We start from the raw sequence: 15965 nt of genomic DNA, 5'->3' as shown, positions 1-15965 counted from the left end.
AACTGACTTTTGTCAGCTTAAATTGAATTTAGTTGGACATGATAGCAGAGGTGGACAATACTTAGTTACATTAGTTACATTTTCCAAGCATCTTTGCATTATTAGGATGTTTGTATAGGGAGAAATATTACTTCACTACATTAGCATAGAATCATACTGTGTATTCTTTATTATAAAACGGTTAGTTACAATCCTTGATTCTGATTGGTCAATAGGTGTGCTTTATTCACAATAAAACACTGCTATGACCGCTTCACCCAACGGTTCTATTTAATATCACTGCACCCTTAGCAACACCCTTAGCAACACATAAACATATAATGAGACAAAGTCTGAGAACAGTTTGTTGTTTTTATTTGAGCTTTCATGTTGTTGTTGTTCGCAGTCAGGGACTATTTTTTCTAGCGGAAGGAATGCTTTTATTGATTAAACTTCATGAAAGTTGCACTTATATTTTTTTACTTTAATATTGTGTGGCAAGTGCGTGAATAAGTAACGGCTGAAGGGGATACAGCACAGCCTCTCGTACCTTATTGCTTACATATTGCATATTACAAAATTGTGTACTTTACTTGAGTAAAAGTATGATAATGTACTTAAATATTAAATCTAAAACAAAAACTTGTATTTATGAAATGTAATTAAAAATTATGATAATATGCTTTGGAATGTATGTTTTCCAAAGAAAAACATGGATAAAATACAAATACTTGAAATTAGAGTAGAAAGTAAACCCTCTGCTTGCTAGTGACTTTAGCAACTTGTCAACCCTCCTGTGGTCTGTGGACGTTGGCATGATCAATTTACTTCTTTTGGTGTTTTTTGGCAGTCTGTAAAACGATAGCTCCGAATTCTTGTTAATCTGTTAGTACAGTCTATCGCACAACATCTTTTTCCCATTTAGACGCGTTTCCCCCCGTGTTTTCACTGATTTCAAATTGTACACAAATGCTGTCGTATAGTCTTTTGCCACTTAGTGGGTGTAACCGCAGTCACTTTCGCCGAAGGTGATGTCACGTGCATGCGTAAGTCTACCGGAAGTTAAGTTTGGGCTATAAAAGCCGTTTGTTTATGTTGTTGCCGCTAAAACTGTGTTAAGTGCAACGACCGTCACTATACAAATCTTTTTTTAAAGCGAGAAACAATAAGTAAAACTGTTTTTCAAAAGTGTTTAACTCAACACACACTAATGTAAAAGTCATTTAAAAGCATCTAAAATGCTGTCTTATTGGTTTTGATGGAAGAAATATCCCAGTTTCTTCTTTGTTGTTTTTACAACTAACAATGCCTAAACTAAATGCGGGACATTACAAAGTAAGAAGAAATGTACAATTTAAATCGAGCTCATCCAATAGTTTTGTACTTGATAGTAGTCATTTTGTGGTGAAGTCTGAAAGCCCATTTTGTTTATCATTTGAATTTAAATTAATTAATATTATTAAGTTGTAATTTGTTTTACTTTTACCATCAATAACTTGGTTGGTAAATTATTTAAATAGGTTAAACTGTGAGAAAATCACTTATTTGTAATTCATACAGTTTATAAACCTGGTGACTCAAGTACTTCTTTATGCTTTATGTAAATAAGATTTTACATGCCTACACTAAAATTGGCAGAGGAACAACAAACTTGATATGTCTTATTCTTTTTCTCAGATAGTCCATAAGGCATTGAAATCCCATACGAGTACGAGTAATGCCCTCACCTCATCCTGGATTAGAGATTTACAGACTGTTGATACGTCTCTCCCTGTTCCAGTTTCTCCAGGACTTTAAGCCACGATGTCCACAATGGCAGTCTAATTTGACCATTCACACTGAAAATTTTAAAGAAATATCAATATCAATGGACCGGATGCATGTTCAGCTGCTAAGAGAATCATCCAGAATTGGAATTAAATGATCTGTTTACATGCAGAGTCCTACCCTTGAGAACTGTCAGATCATCATTTTACTAACACCTCTCTCGCTGGATGTAAAAGAAGAAAGCTGTAGACAGACCTTATGACAGACACAGGACTGATAAAGTGGGTGAGGAACATCACCAGGGGTTTAGGTAATGACTACACAAGAGTACCGCAGTAATGAACACAGCTTCAGGAATGGCACCATCATCTCCAGTCTTGTTTTCACCTTCGCTCACCCGGACTCCTCCGAGTCCTGGGAGGAGGTCAGCTTCACCTTTCAGATCACCTCCCCCTTCTATTATGACTTCACCTAAACTATGGCAGAAAGCTGCAATATCACGGTTGGCTGAGGAGTTCTTCTGGATCGGGGGAAGTATTGTTGCAACGCCGAAACTGAGAATGGGCCAAATAGGCAAGTGTCTACCTTTACTGCTTTAAATTCATTTTGAAAGTAGCACTGTATATTGCAGTTGTATAATTTGGATCTGCAGTGAGACTAATGTTTTTCATTTAGAGAAGTGCAGAAAGGCACCTGAGTGGCTCAGGGCATATGGACACAAACAATCCCCTCAGATTAGGCTGACAGAAACAGACTAGTCACATCACATGACTCGGCTGTCCCTGATCCTCTCTTTCAAAAAACTCAGAATTGCCATTAATGGCTAAGTTTCATTGACAACCAATTGAGGAATTTAACTATTCCTATACTTTGTACACTGCAATTGTTGGCTCCTTTGACAAATTGTTTAACGCACTCTCATCACTGTCACTTTGGATAAAAGCATCTGCCAAATGTTGAAATGCAATGTAAACGAGGATATGCAAAACTTTTTTTAGACAAAACACACCACTTTGAACTTTAATAAAAGCCATTTTTTCCTTTTTAATGCTATATGAATGTGTCACAAGCATTATATGCACTATCTGTGAAATCAAGTACCCGTACTGTATATTTTGTATCAGTAAACTCACCCTAAAATACATTCACACTTCATTTCCGAAACACATGTTGTTCTTGTAAGTGAATGAGATGACCACCATAATGTTTCCATGATGCATGCCAACACACGCACACGCAGCCTGTGTCTGACGCAGATGTGTAATCTGATTGAGAAGCTACTTGTTACATCTGCTTGAACAATTCAACTCTGACATTCTCAAGGATTTTCTCAATGCATAATAATTAAGTCACCACGTTCTCAAAGAAAAATGAATGAATTCCAAAAAAAACAGATGTTCTTGAAATTCCTCACTTGCACTCTCAGGCACTTAAACAGATGTAGTCAGTGATCAAATCTTCTCTTGGTTTTGCAGTAGAGAGATGCATGTGCAACATGCAGGCTGGCACTCAGATGACTAAACTAAGAGGAAAATCCAAGACTCTGGTTCGCCTTTTCTACCTAGATGAGCATAAATCCTGTATTCGGTGGAGACCCTCTAGAAAACATGAGAAAGCTAAAAGTAAGTCAATGGAAGGCCCACTGTATGTTAAAAATTGGTTTCATTTGAGCATAATACATTTTCTTATGTTAATGTTGCAACAAACCTTTTTTCAAAGTGTTTTTAAAAAATCATGCACCCTGCCTTTAAATACGTTTTTAGTGCAAACGTTTAATAATGTATTTATTTGCAAAATACGATATATAAATCATTGTCAGCGCATCACATCACAAGATTATTTTATTAAGTCACCATAGACTCTATCCATGAGGTCTGTGAGGGGATGAAAACGGAGGCCTTCAGGCGATTTGCCAACAATAACTTTGATCCAAACTGCTGCTTCAGTATTTACCACGGTGACCATGTAGAATCTCTTGACTTGGTAACTTCGAATGGAGAAGAGGCACGAACCTGGATTACGGGCCTGAAATATCTCATGGCAGGCATCAGCGATGAGGACAGTCTGGCAAAAAGACAACGAACGCGAGATCAATATCCTTTTAACTGTCAGTCATCTCTGTAGGTGAAGGCAGATAGCGAAAGGATTTTGTTCGATAACGTCAAAGTACCGCGAGACTGATTTGAGAAATCATACGGAAAAGTCTTATTTGACTCGCTCTCGCGGTACTTAGACGTCAGCGGAGTGTGAGTTCGTGCAGCGACGCATTAAGTCGATCATCTAAGCTGGTGTTTTGTCGAAGTGTTCTCTTTATGTTTTCCTTTAGTGTAGTGTTTTTATAGCGTTTTTATCGTTATACGTTTATTGTTTAAATATATTAACACTTTTAATCGCTACTGAGATGTATATATGTGTGCATGTATGTAATGTATCTTTATTGTTCTTTAATTGTAAGTCAATTATTCTTACAGTATGAATTATATTATATGTATAATATATATTTATTATGTATGCAACATAACATTTTTCTGTAACAAAAGGCTGCAGCCTCCGGAGGCCGTCGCATATGCAGGCTGAATACGTCATTAAGCCTGGTTTTTTTTTTCAGTTAACTGAGCATTACATTCGCAAGTCATACGCATATTACAACAATTTACGATTAACTAAGTATAATAGTAAATGTTATAATGGTTAATATTCTGAATTAAGACAGTCTATATGACATATTATGCACCCTACATGCGACCTTCGAAGGATGCAGCATTCCTTTTTTCTTATGAGAAACGGCCCTAATGATGGAAATAATCCACTATAGGAGCCCCCCGTGTTGCCTGTTTAAAATTGTAGTATTTTTGCAATGTTTACTCATATTGTAGGCTAATGCTTTCTTTGTAAAAAAAAAGTTTCCTGACCTCTTGTTGCAAATGGTTGAAACAGACCTTTTCAGAAGCTGACAAAAATGGTGATGGGAGTCTAAGCATTGGGGAAGTTCTGCAGCTGCTTCACAAACTCAACGTGAATCTTCCAAAGCAGAAAGTCAAAAAAATGTTTGAGGTAAAGTTACATAAAGCTGTCAATTTCGTTCGTGTAACTCACTGACTACAGCTCACTAACTACGCAACTTTACTAAATCACATTTTTCATTAGCATTTCAGTACCAAGCTTTCAAAATTGTGAAATTTCAACCATCAAGCTTTTGCTAAACATGTGTACCATGACAAAATGCTTTTCAGTTCAGTCCTGCAGTTTGTAATCATGTTAGCTCATAAAATTCATTAGTATCAAATTAGTATTAAGTAGAGAATAAGCAAGTAGCAAATTTGTTCAAGAGAAGTGTTTTGTGAATTCCACCATGTTTTGTAGTGAAATAATTGCAATTTCGTGCTGTTAGGTTAATTGAGATACTGATTGCATTTGTGCCTGATAAATACAGCCGCTCTTCAGCTAATTGTAAACTGAAAGTAAAATTAAGTACTGTAGCTTTAATGCTGTTACTGTAGTTATTTCTTATGTGTAGCATGCAGTGTTGCAAACTAGTGTTTACTTAGCTTGGGTTGAATTTTTTTTTTAAAGTATTCTCCCTATACTAGTGTACAATGTTATTACGTAGCATTTCTTCTTATGTGGAATTAGGTTGCATAGATCTCTTCTGCTTTCACTGTATATCATCATGAATTTACTAAAGTCCTATGTTAGCTTTCATAGCAAATAAATCCAGAGGGCCATTACTGATAAAGTTCCTGATGAGTATACTGAACTAGTAACATATGGCTCACTTTGAACAGATGGTGTTGTCTGGTTAAGGTCTTAACTTGAGTGCCTCTAATCCTTAATGGGGACATTTCTTTATATCGCAGTGAACTCCATTAAACTACTTTCACTAATAGTCTCATTAAAAGCTACACTCTTAGAAAAAATGGCACAAAAGTGGTCACTGGGACGATACCTTATTTGGTAGCAGGGTGAGGTCAGTGACAAAAACGGTTTGGCAAGATGAGAAATTCAAAAATCTCTTTAAAAAACTTGTTTTAAAAGCATGCATCAAGTTTATTTCAATGCAGATAGTGTATTTATGTAAATTTTATGCAATAAATACAAAATTACATTTGCACCTTTTTTGTGAAAGTTAAGACTGAATGGACCTGAAAATGTCAAATGGTGTAACCAACAATTGCGCGAAAGAATGAGAAATATTAATTATTTTATTTACCTTGATGGCATGTAAGTGCAATCATCATCAAAATAAATCATTTTAAAATATAATTTTATTAGTATTTCTAAATGTAAATTTTTATGCGTTTTTATAATATTTGTCCTTACATATGCTGAAAACAGCTCTGTCACTAAATCATTAACACTATTACTCTAAACTAGATGATCATATTTTATTCCACATTTTTTATGAATATATTTATATTTTCATTTAAAAAATACTAGTTACACCGATTGACACAGACCGGTTACACCACATTGACATTTTTGCAATTATCTCCCAAATATTCTTTCAAAATGAAATAAAATCTGAAATTTTTGAGTTGGTCCTCAAAAAAGAGAATGTATGCAAGTAATCTGCAAATTTATTTTGAAATTTTAACCCTTTAACATTTAATTGAACCATATGGACACAAAATAATTAACGTCACGTCATTGATGTACTCATGTGCATTATTGAGGTATAAAGGCGTATCTTTTTAAACTTTACTGCAGTGACAGTTTTTGTACCCCCTTTAATCTGAAAGTTTAACATTTTGAAATGTACCAAAGGTTTTTTTCCTTTTAATTATTTTAACCATAGAATTGTTTTATGAATTTTATGTGGATAGTTATACTTTTGTCTGATCCGTAGGAGGCTGACACAGATGAAAACCAGGGGTCTTTGACGTTTGAGGCATTCTGTACATTTTACAAGATGATCTCGACACGCAGAGATCTTTATTTGCTCATGATCACCTACAGCAACCACAAAGAACACATGGACTTAAATGACCTCGTCCGCTTTTTGGAAAATGAGCAAAAGGCCGGTGTGATTTATTATGAACATCTTCACATAGTTTTTGTCACATCTGTTGCTGTTTTATTAAACGGACACAAACTGTAATGTCCCTGACTTATGTTTTTATTTTTTTCAGATGGTAAACGTATCCAGAGAGTATTGCAAGATGATCATAAATCAGTTTGAGCCGTGCCCTGAAAACCAAAAACACATGGTGATGGGTATTGATGGTGAGACACTTCAACTGTCCATTGTTTTTACGGATACAAGAACAAAACGTTATGAATTATTTTCCTGCTTCCTAAGGTTTCACCAACTTCATGCGTAGTCCTGCATGCGACATCTTTAACCCTGAACACTATCAAGTAAATCAGGATATGGCGCAGCCCTTGACACATTACTACATTGCATCTTCTCACAACACCTACCTGACGGGAGATCAGCTGCTGTCTCATTCTCGGGCTGATATGTATGCTTATGTGCTTCAGGCGGGCTGTCGATGTGTGGAAGGTAGAAATTCACAACCTTAAACCTTATCTTTGTCTTAGATGTTAGTAGTAGTATCTTGACTTGGCCTGACTTCTTACATTATAAAATTATGCTTAATTTGACCCAATGCTGATAATTGCAAAATGTCTCCTATCACTTGTCGCATTAAACAGAACTTTTTTCAGTTTTGTTGTAGGGACACTCCACTTTTTTTTTAAAAAAAAAGCAAAAAAATTTAGCTTCCCTAGAGTTAAACATTTGATTTTTACCGTTTTGGAATCCATTCAGCCGATCTCCAGGTCTGGCGGTACCACAGGGGGCGCAATGATATTATGCAGTGCCTGAAAATAGTCCCCTGCTATTTTCAGGGCAGTGCGTAATATCACTACGCCTGCTGCAGCCATGTTACAGCAGCAAGGTCTTTGATTATTACATTAGAATGAGGGTATAGTTCCTAGCCATATCTGCCTAGAAAATCACAACTTTTAATTTTTCGTCGGTCTTAGTACATGATGTAACTACAGAGGGGTCAAGTTTTAAATTGGAAAAATATTGAAACTCTTTGGTTACTTTTTAGCGCGATGCTAATGGTCTAATCAGATTCAATGGATTATGCTAAGCTATGCTAAAAGTGGTACTGCCAGACCCAAAGATTGGCTAAATGGATTCCAAAACTGTAAAAATCAAACTCTAGGGGACCTGGAAAATTTGCATATTTTCAAAAAAAGTGGAGTGTCCCTTTAAGTGTTTATTCTTATTAGTTGACTGTTGGGATGGTCCTGATGGAGAACCCATAGTGCACCACGGTTACACACTAACCTCAAAAATCCTCTTTAAAGAAGTCGTTGAAACAATCAACAAATACGCTTTTGCCAAAACTCAGTAAGTAACTTCACACAGAGAAGAAAATATATTTTGTACCAATCTGCTTTGAAATTAACAATATATTCAGATGAGAAGCCTCCAAATATTGATGGGCTGAATAATTCCTCCACTATCAGATACCCAGTGATTCTTTCAATAGAGAACCACTGCTCTGTGCCACAGCAGAAGAAGATGGCTCAATACCTCACTGAAGTGCTACAGGACAAACTGGACCTGTCTAATGTAAATATGAACGAGTCCAGACGTTTGCCATCTCCAGAGGTTTTAAAAGGGAAAGTTCTTGTCAAGGTGAGGCCATTTATTAGACCGGTGGACAGAAATCGAGTAAAGATGGAGTAATAAGTTGACATAATTTCTCAGGGTAAGAAGCTGCCAGCAAATCTTGATGCTAACGCGGAAGAGGGGGATGTTTCTGATGAAGACAGTGCTGAAGAGGAAGAGGAGGAAGAGGAGCAGATGAATGGAGATGTGAGACTGTTGGTTATTTACATTCATGCATTTGGCAGATGTGTTTATCCAAAGCTTTTATGACTGTGGAGCACAAATGAAAACTGCTGTTTTGGCATACAGACTGGAGAAAGTGCACCAGAGACCAGTGATGAATCAAAGAAACGCTCAAGGAGGTTGTTCATGGGCAGTTTTAGAAGCAAGGTCACTGGGCACTGTCACATTACATTTCCATGTGTTTTATTTTATTCCGTGGTTTAATGATTCACAATCTGTTTCAGAAGAAAAAGCGTGTCAAAGTAAGAAAGAAGCCCATCCTGGATGACTCTGATACTGACCTGGAAATCCCGAGCAGTAATGATAAACAGATTATCAACTATGGCAAGTGAGTATGTCAGGAGATCAGTTTGTTTCAAATTGTGCCCTGATGTTTTAATCCAACGATCAGGCCAGTCTGATGGACTTTTTCATGATAAACAATATGATGAAACTGTTTATATTGAAGATAAATTATGGTTTCAAATTATGAGGCAAATTTTTCATTGAAAGGTTATCAACCCTTTGACAGGCTTTGTGTTTGTCATATTTCAGAAGGAGAAAAACCATGAGACTCTCTCGTGCGCTGTCTGATTTGGTCAAGTACACAAAATCTGTGCGTGTTCATGACATTGAAACTCAAGGTAGTACAAAATGTTATTGGAATACAGTTGCATTTACAATAACATCCACCTTTGTGAATAATTTTGTAACCACAAACATGATTTGAATTGTTGACTGCCCACATAAAAAAAAAATTACAGATGAGCTCACTTTAACATCCCAATTATTTCTCCCCGACATCAATGAGATTAAATGCAAATGAAAACTTTTGCTTAAAGGGACATTGTTTTTTCTTTAAAAAATATGCTCATTTTCCATCTTCCCTAGAGTTAACATTTGATTTTTACAATTTTGGAATCCATTCAGCGGATCTCGGGGTCTGGCCGTAGCATTTTTAGCATAGCTTAGCACAATCCAATTAATCTGATTAGACCATTAGCATCGTGCTAAAAATTAACCAAAGAGTTTTGATATTTTTCCTATTTAAAACTTGACTCTTCTGTAGTTATTACGCAGCACCTGAAAATAGTCCCTGCTATTAAAAGTAACCAAGAGGACTATTTTCGGGCTGTGCCATGTTACAGCAGCAAAGTCCTTGATTATTAGGTAAGAATGAAAGTATAGTGTAGCCATATCGGCCTAGAAAATCACAACTTTTAATTTTCTGTCGGTCTTAGTACACGATGTAACTACAGAAGAGTCAAGTTTTAGATAGGAAAAATATCGAAACTCGGTTATTTTTTAGCGCGCTGCTAATGGTCTAATCAGATTCAATGGATTATGCTCAGCTATGCTAAAAGTGGTAGCACCAGACCTGGAGATCAGCTGAATGGATTCCAAAACGGTAAAAATGAAACGGTTAACTATAGGGGAGCTGGAAAATGAACATAATTCATATTTTCAAAAAGGTGTAATGTGTTTTTAGCGGCATCTAGCAGTGAGATTGCGAATTGCAACCAACCTCAATTTTAAACCGCAATGAGAAGCTACAGTTGCTGCCACGGGACAAACATGTCATCATCTGAGACATTGTAGGGATGAAACCCGCTCTGTAGAACAGTTTGTCCGTTTAGGGCTACTGTAAAAACATAACGGCAACTTCCATGTAAGGAGACACGCGGTGTATGTAGATAAAAACATCTCATTCTAAGGTAATTAAAACAATAAAGTGCATTATGTAAGGTGTATATACACTAATGATAACATAGTTATGTAAATTATATTGCATTTCTGTCAAGAGATCCATTTAAAAATTACACATTGCACCTTTAAGTCTCCTGCATCCCAGATATTTCTCTTGAGAAAGAGATGCAGAAATCCCACAAATGTCTCCAAATGTCTTGAAATTGTTCATCACATTGACGCAAATCCAGACTATTTTACCTATCTACATTCATTTTACAGCTTCATACTCTTAATGCATTTTAATAATTGTCTTATAAGTATTTATTTTAAATGTATAAAGCAATTTTAGGAGAAACATCAGAGACGAAGTTTAAATGAATCAACTGAAAAGTCCATAACAACTCAATGACTGTGTCTAAATACAATCTATTTGTGTTTCAGGCTACGTGTGCAGCTGGCAAGTGTCCTCTTTAAATGAAACCATTGCTAACCAGATTTTGCAGCTGAAGCCAGCTCAGTTAGTTCGCTTCAATCAACGGCAACTATTACGGGTCTATCCCTCCAACTACCGTGTGGACTCTAGCAACTTCAATCCTCAGCCATTTTGGAACGCAGGTTGTCATTTAGGTAAACACGTTTTTTTTCCTTAATTATTATTTCCTTCTAATTATCATCAAGGCCTCTTGTTTTTTTATTATGAATGAAACCGCGGCGACTTTGATTAAAAAGCCTGATTAGCTGATTAATACATAAGTTTCCCATTGCATTCAAAATGTTGTTTCATCTTTCCAGTCGCTCTGAACTATCAGACAGAAGGCCGTATGCTACAACTAAACAGGGCCAAATTTGCAGCAAATGGAAACTGCGGCTATGTGCTGAAGCCAAAATGCATGTGTAAAGGTAGGTTTGTGACTCTAAACTACAGACCAAAGAAGACACATTTGTATTTTATGTTTTATCTAAAAGACAATTTTCACTTCAAACATCATGATTGTCATCAGGTGCCTTTAATCCTGTGCTAGAAGATGCTTTACCTGGACAAAGGAAAACTCAGTTAGTGCTCAAAATTATTAGTGGCCAGCAGCTCCCAAAGCCTAAAGACTCCATGTTAGGGGACAGAGGAGAGGTCAGTTCTTTGAATATATGAATATAATAATAATATACCAGTAACACTTTACAATAAGGTTGTATTTGTTAACATTAGTAAATGCATTAACATAAACTAAGAGTGAATTTATTTCAACATTTATTAATCTTTGTTCATGTTAGGTAATACAAATGCAATTGTAAATATTAGTTCAATGTGCATTAACTATTGTTAACATTTACAATTTTTGATTTTAAAAATGTATTAGTGAATACTGAAATAACCTAATAAAATGCTTTAGAAGTATTGCTTATTGTTAGTATTTATCAGCTAATGCATTTATTAATACTAATATATTCAACTTGATTATAAAGTTTTACTCATGCAACTTAAAGGGATAGTTCACCCAAAAATAAAAATAATGTCATTGACTCACCCTAATGTCGTTCAAAACTCGTAAGACCTCCGTTCATCTTCGGAACACAGTTTAAGATGTTTTAGATTTAGTCCGAGAGCTTGCCGACCCTTCATTGAAGATCTGAAATTGAAAATGTACGGTATACTGTCCATGTCCAGAAAGATAATAAAAACACCATCAAAGTAGTCCATGTGACATCAGTGAGTCAGTTAGAATGTGTTGAAGCATCGAAAATACATTTTGGTCCAAAAATAACGACTTTATTTAGCATTGTCTTCTCTTCAGGTTCTGTTGTGATGCGTGTGCACGAGACTAAAGTCACGTGACTGCAGTGACGCTGCTGACGTGTTATCCTCAGACATGTTTGCAAAGTTTTTTTTTAACTTACAGCGTGTGTCTACCTCAGACTTTAAACGAAGCTCTGGGGCACAAAAAAAAGCTGGGGCGCACCAGATAACACGTCAGCCGTGTCACTGCAGTCACATGACTTTAGTCTCGTGCATGTGGTTCACAATAGAACCGGAAGAGAAGACAATGCTGAATAAAGTCGTAATTTTTGTTATTTTTGGACCAAACTATATTTTCGATGTTTCAACACATTCTAACTGACCCACTGATGTCACATGAACTACTTTGATGATGTTTTTATTACCTTTCTGGACATGAACAGTATACTGTATATAGATTTTCAAAGAAGGGTCAACAAGCTCTCAGACTAAATATAAAACATCTTAAACTGTGTTCCGAAGATGAACGGAGGTCTTACGAGTTTGGAACAACATGAGGGTGAGTCATTAATGACATTATTTTCATTTTTGGGTGAACTATCCCTTTAACAAGAGACTGAATGTTTGTTGTCCAGATCATAGATCCCTATGTTGAGGTGGAAATAACTGGATTACCTGCAGACTACAATAAACATCAGACAAGGGTAGTGGATGATAATGGTAAGTTTAAAACTGGATTGTTAGGTAGATAGTGCTAGACATTACAATTAGTTTTGTTAGTGCACATTTTAAAGTCATGTCAGACCATTTAAAATTTTTGGTTCCCCAAAGGACTTTTTAGGCAGTGGTTCTTAAAAGAGTAATTTCTAAGTGCATGTGCTCGTAAGTCATGTCTTGTGTTTTAATGTCTTGTCAACAGGGTTTAACCCCATGTGGGAAGAGACATTAGTGTTTACGCTCCATATGCCTCAGATTGCCTTGGTACGGTTTATGGTTTGGGATCATGATCCAATTGGAAGGGATTTTATTGGACAAAGAACAATAGCGTTTAAAAGCATGATGCCAGGTAACCTAGATGTACATTTAGATGTGAAGGACATAGTTTGAGTGGACAATGTATACATTTTTAGTTACAGTATTCATCAGACTTTAATATTTTAAATGTTTCACAGGTTATCGACATGTTTATTTAGAAGGCATGGAAGAAGCATCTATCTTTGTACATGTTGCCATAAATGACATCACAGGAAAGGTAACTGTTTGGTAGAATATTAATGCAGAACAAGCTTTCATTAGTCCCATATAAACTATTAAAACAGTAATCATGGTTTTATTATAGTAAAAATTTATTAAAGGGGACATATCATGAAAATCTGACTTTTTGCTATAATTTGGTCCCCAGTCCTTCTATCAACCTAGAAAATGTGAAAAAGTACAACCCAGTAACTTAGTTTGGATAAACCATTCTCTGCAAGCATGTAAAAAATAGGTAATTGAAATTTGGTTCCCCCTGTGATGTCAGAAGGGGATAATACCGCCCCTTAATCTGCACTATCCAATCACGGCACTGCCATTTAGTACAGAGATACTCATTTGCATTTTAAAGGACACCCCAAAATGGCACATTTTTGTTCACACCTACAAAGTGGCAATTTTAACATCTTATAATAAATTATCTATAAGGTATTTTGAGCTAAAACTTCACATATATACTCTGGGGACACCAAACATTTATTTGACATCTTAAAGTCTTATGAAACGTCCCTATTGCGTATTGATTACCATTTGTAAAACCATATTACTACACAACCATGTAGTAAATCCATGGTTAATTTTGGTAACTAACCTGTAGTAACCATTTCTGTAATAAAACCATGGTTAATTTAATAAGGGATGTTTGGTAAATTGATTCTGATTCCTATAATTGGTGTTTTAACATTGTGAAATCATTTTATTGATATATTCAAACCCCAATTCTGACAGGTGAAATCAAGCAATGCGGTAAAGCAGCTACTTCAGAGAAAGCTCGTGCAAACCTCTGAAGATGGCAACATAAGATCATTCGGTCCAAGCTTCCTTCGGAAAAGCGGAGCCAGGAAGAACCAAGCAAAAGTTATGCGGGCCTCTCCTGATTCTTACACCAAAGAGGACTTTCTAAATAGACGGTATAGTGATGACATCAGCTCGAAAGACAGCAAAAGCACCTCACAGTCTACATCTTTACACAAAGGAGCTCAAAGTGAACCCCTGAGAAGGGCCCATAAGGTCTCATTTCAGGAGCCAGGAGGATCTCATGAGGTACATCGGCGCCTCTCCTCTATCGCATGTTCTGGTGGAGCAGGTATTAATATGGATTACATCAATTTAGGATTTGATTCAAAAGAGAGTTCTGAATTGGATTTGGTTAGACCACATCTTTCTAATGTAGATAAGCAGGAGCGGATTTATTCAGAACAAAACGATTTACCTCCAGAATTAAAACGGGACAGCATTGCATATGGGTGTATAGACTTATCAACAGCTTCTACAACGCTGAATGACCACAACAAGCTGTCGCAACAGGTTTCGGACATTAAATATGTTTCTGAGGATTCAGATCAGGAGTCAAATGAACCTGTAAATCTTCAAGGGTGTGAAGTAAATTTCCAGTCTCCTGTAAGCTCAGAACATACAACAGACTATGAGCCCTTAAATTTCGATCCAATACCCGATGGAGTACTGGATCCCTCTAGTGGAGCTTTAAACACCAGAAACCTGTCACTGAAGAATACATTAAGACCTTTAAATTTTGAGCTTATGCCTCAGTGGCGGCTGAGGTCCATGCCCGCAACTCCTGCGATGAGCAGACGCAGCATGAATGACCCGAGCAGACAGTTTGCCACAGATTCTCCATTTATGGGACGCAGATCAAAAAGCACCCCGAGGCGTCACCCACCCTCTCCCTGTAACATCAGAAAAGACTTCCTCGATCAATTCCCCATCCCTCAGAAGCATGGCAGCTGTAGTTATGTTACACAAAAAAACTCTTTTCCTAACAATAACAACCTTGCTGAGAGTGAATTAAGCAGCCTGAGCAGTTTAGACAGCCTTGACCTGAGTACTTTGCCATCCCGTTTCCCTGACAACCAGCACCTGACAATGGGCACTCTGCAGAGGGAGATGAATGCTCTGTTTGAAGAGAAAATGCATGAGATTCGTTGTCATTCTCCACTTTTTTTCGAAGATAAGTTTTAAGTTTTCAACAAAGTGCTCTGGCCTAATTTAAATACATGTGCAGTAAGTTTGTGTAAAATGTTTAGGACTTAATATAAATATTGTTTTGTATTTGAATTACTGACATGATCAGACTACTGTAAGTTTAATATGTGCTTTGGTTTTAACTTTGTATTTTTAGATTGATAAACACTGTAGAAAAAGGCAATTCCACACCCATGGACCTTAAAGTAATAATCGGGATGGCGATGGACAGATGCTACAAGAAGAAAAGTTATCTTGTTTACATGCAACCTGGGCTTATTTTTCATATATTTAAATAAAACATGTGTTGAGTTTACTATGCATATTGCACTGCCAAGGATTGCTTTCTTATTTGGTGTTTTTGTCTTGTTTTTAGTAAAAATATCCCTCTGCAGAGTGCCCATTGTTCCTAGATTAGGACGTATTTTCTTGATGATCGGGGTGGCCTGGGAAAGTAAGTCAAAAAATATCAAAGTGCATAAAACAAGCAAAAAAAATCTGCCAATGGAATAAGAAAAAATTTCTTGAATAAAGTGTTTATGAAAAAAGTCAACTTATTTCAAGATTTTTTTTCCATTGGCAGATTTTTTGCTTGTTTTAAGCAAAAATTCACTTAAATTTGATATTTTTTGACTAATTTTCCTGGGTCATTTTGCTCATCGGGAGGATACGTCTTAAGTTAAGAATTTTCTGATGTTTTTACTGAAAACA

The 15965-nt window shown here is 36.3% G+C and overlaps 1 protein-coding gene across 2 annotated transcripts; it reads left to right on the top strand.

The window, feature by feature from the left end:
• Positions 1-1739: 1739 nt before the first annotated feature.
• On the top strand, positions 1740-15785 carry plch2b (phospholipase C, eta 2b). Of its 2 annotated transcripts, XM_073876092.1 has the most exons (20): positions 1740-2319; positions 3222-3368; positions 3596-3838; positions 4670-4800; positions 6593-6763; positions 6876-6969; positions 7046-7249; positions 7990-8110; positions 8230-8401; positions 8474-8581; positions 8684-8764; positions 8842-8945; positions 9152-9240; positions 10727-10912; positions 11078-11185; positions 11287-11411; positions 12653-12737; positions 12937-13083; positions 13190-13269; positions 14001-15785. In XM_073876092.1, the coding sequence occupies exons 1-20, from the start codon at positions 2085-2087 to the stop codon at positions 15249-15251; spliced, it is 3882 nt and encodes a 1293-aa protein (XP_073732193.1). In that variant the 5' UTR covers positions 1740-2084; the 3' UTR covers positions 15252-15785. The 2 variants fall into 2 exon arrangements, with proteins under 2 accessions (XP_073732193.1, XP_073732192.1); XM_073876091.1 differs by lacking the exons at positions 1740-2319; positions 3222-3368; positions 3596-3838 and having other exon boundaries at positions 4623-4800; positions 11308-11411; positions 14001-15782.
• Positions 15786-15965: the final 180 nt, after the last annotated feature.

The sequence above is a fragment of the Misgurnus anguillicaudatus genome, chromosome 14, assembly GCF_027580225.2.
Source record: "Misgurnus anguillicaudatus chromosome 14, ASM2758022v2, whole genome shotgun sequence".
NCBI classification, from domain to species: domain Eukaryota; kingdom Metazoa; phylum Chordata; class Actinopteri; order Cypriniformes; family Cobitidae; genus Misgurnus; species Misgurnus anguillicaudatus.
This window is presented reverse-complemented; position numbering and strand designations above follow the sequence as displayed.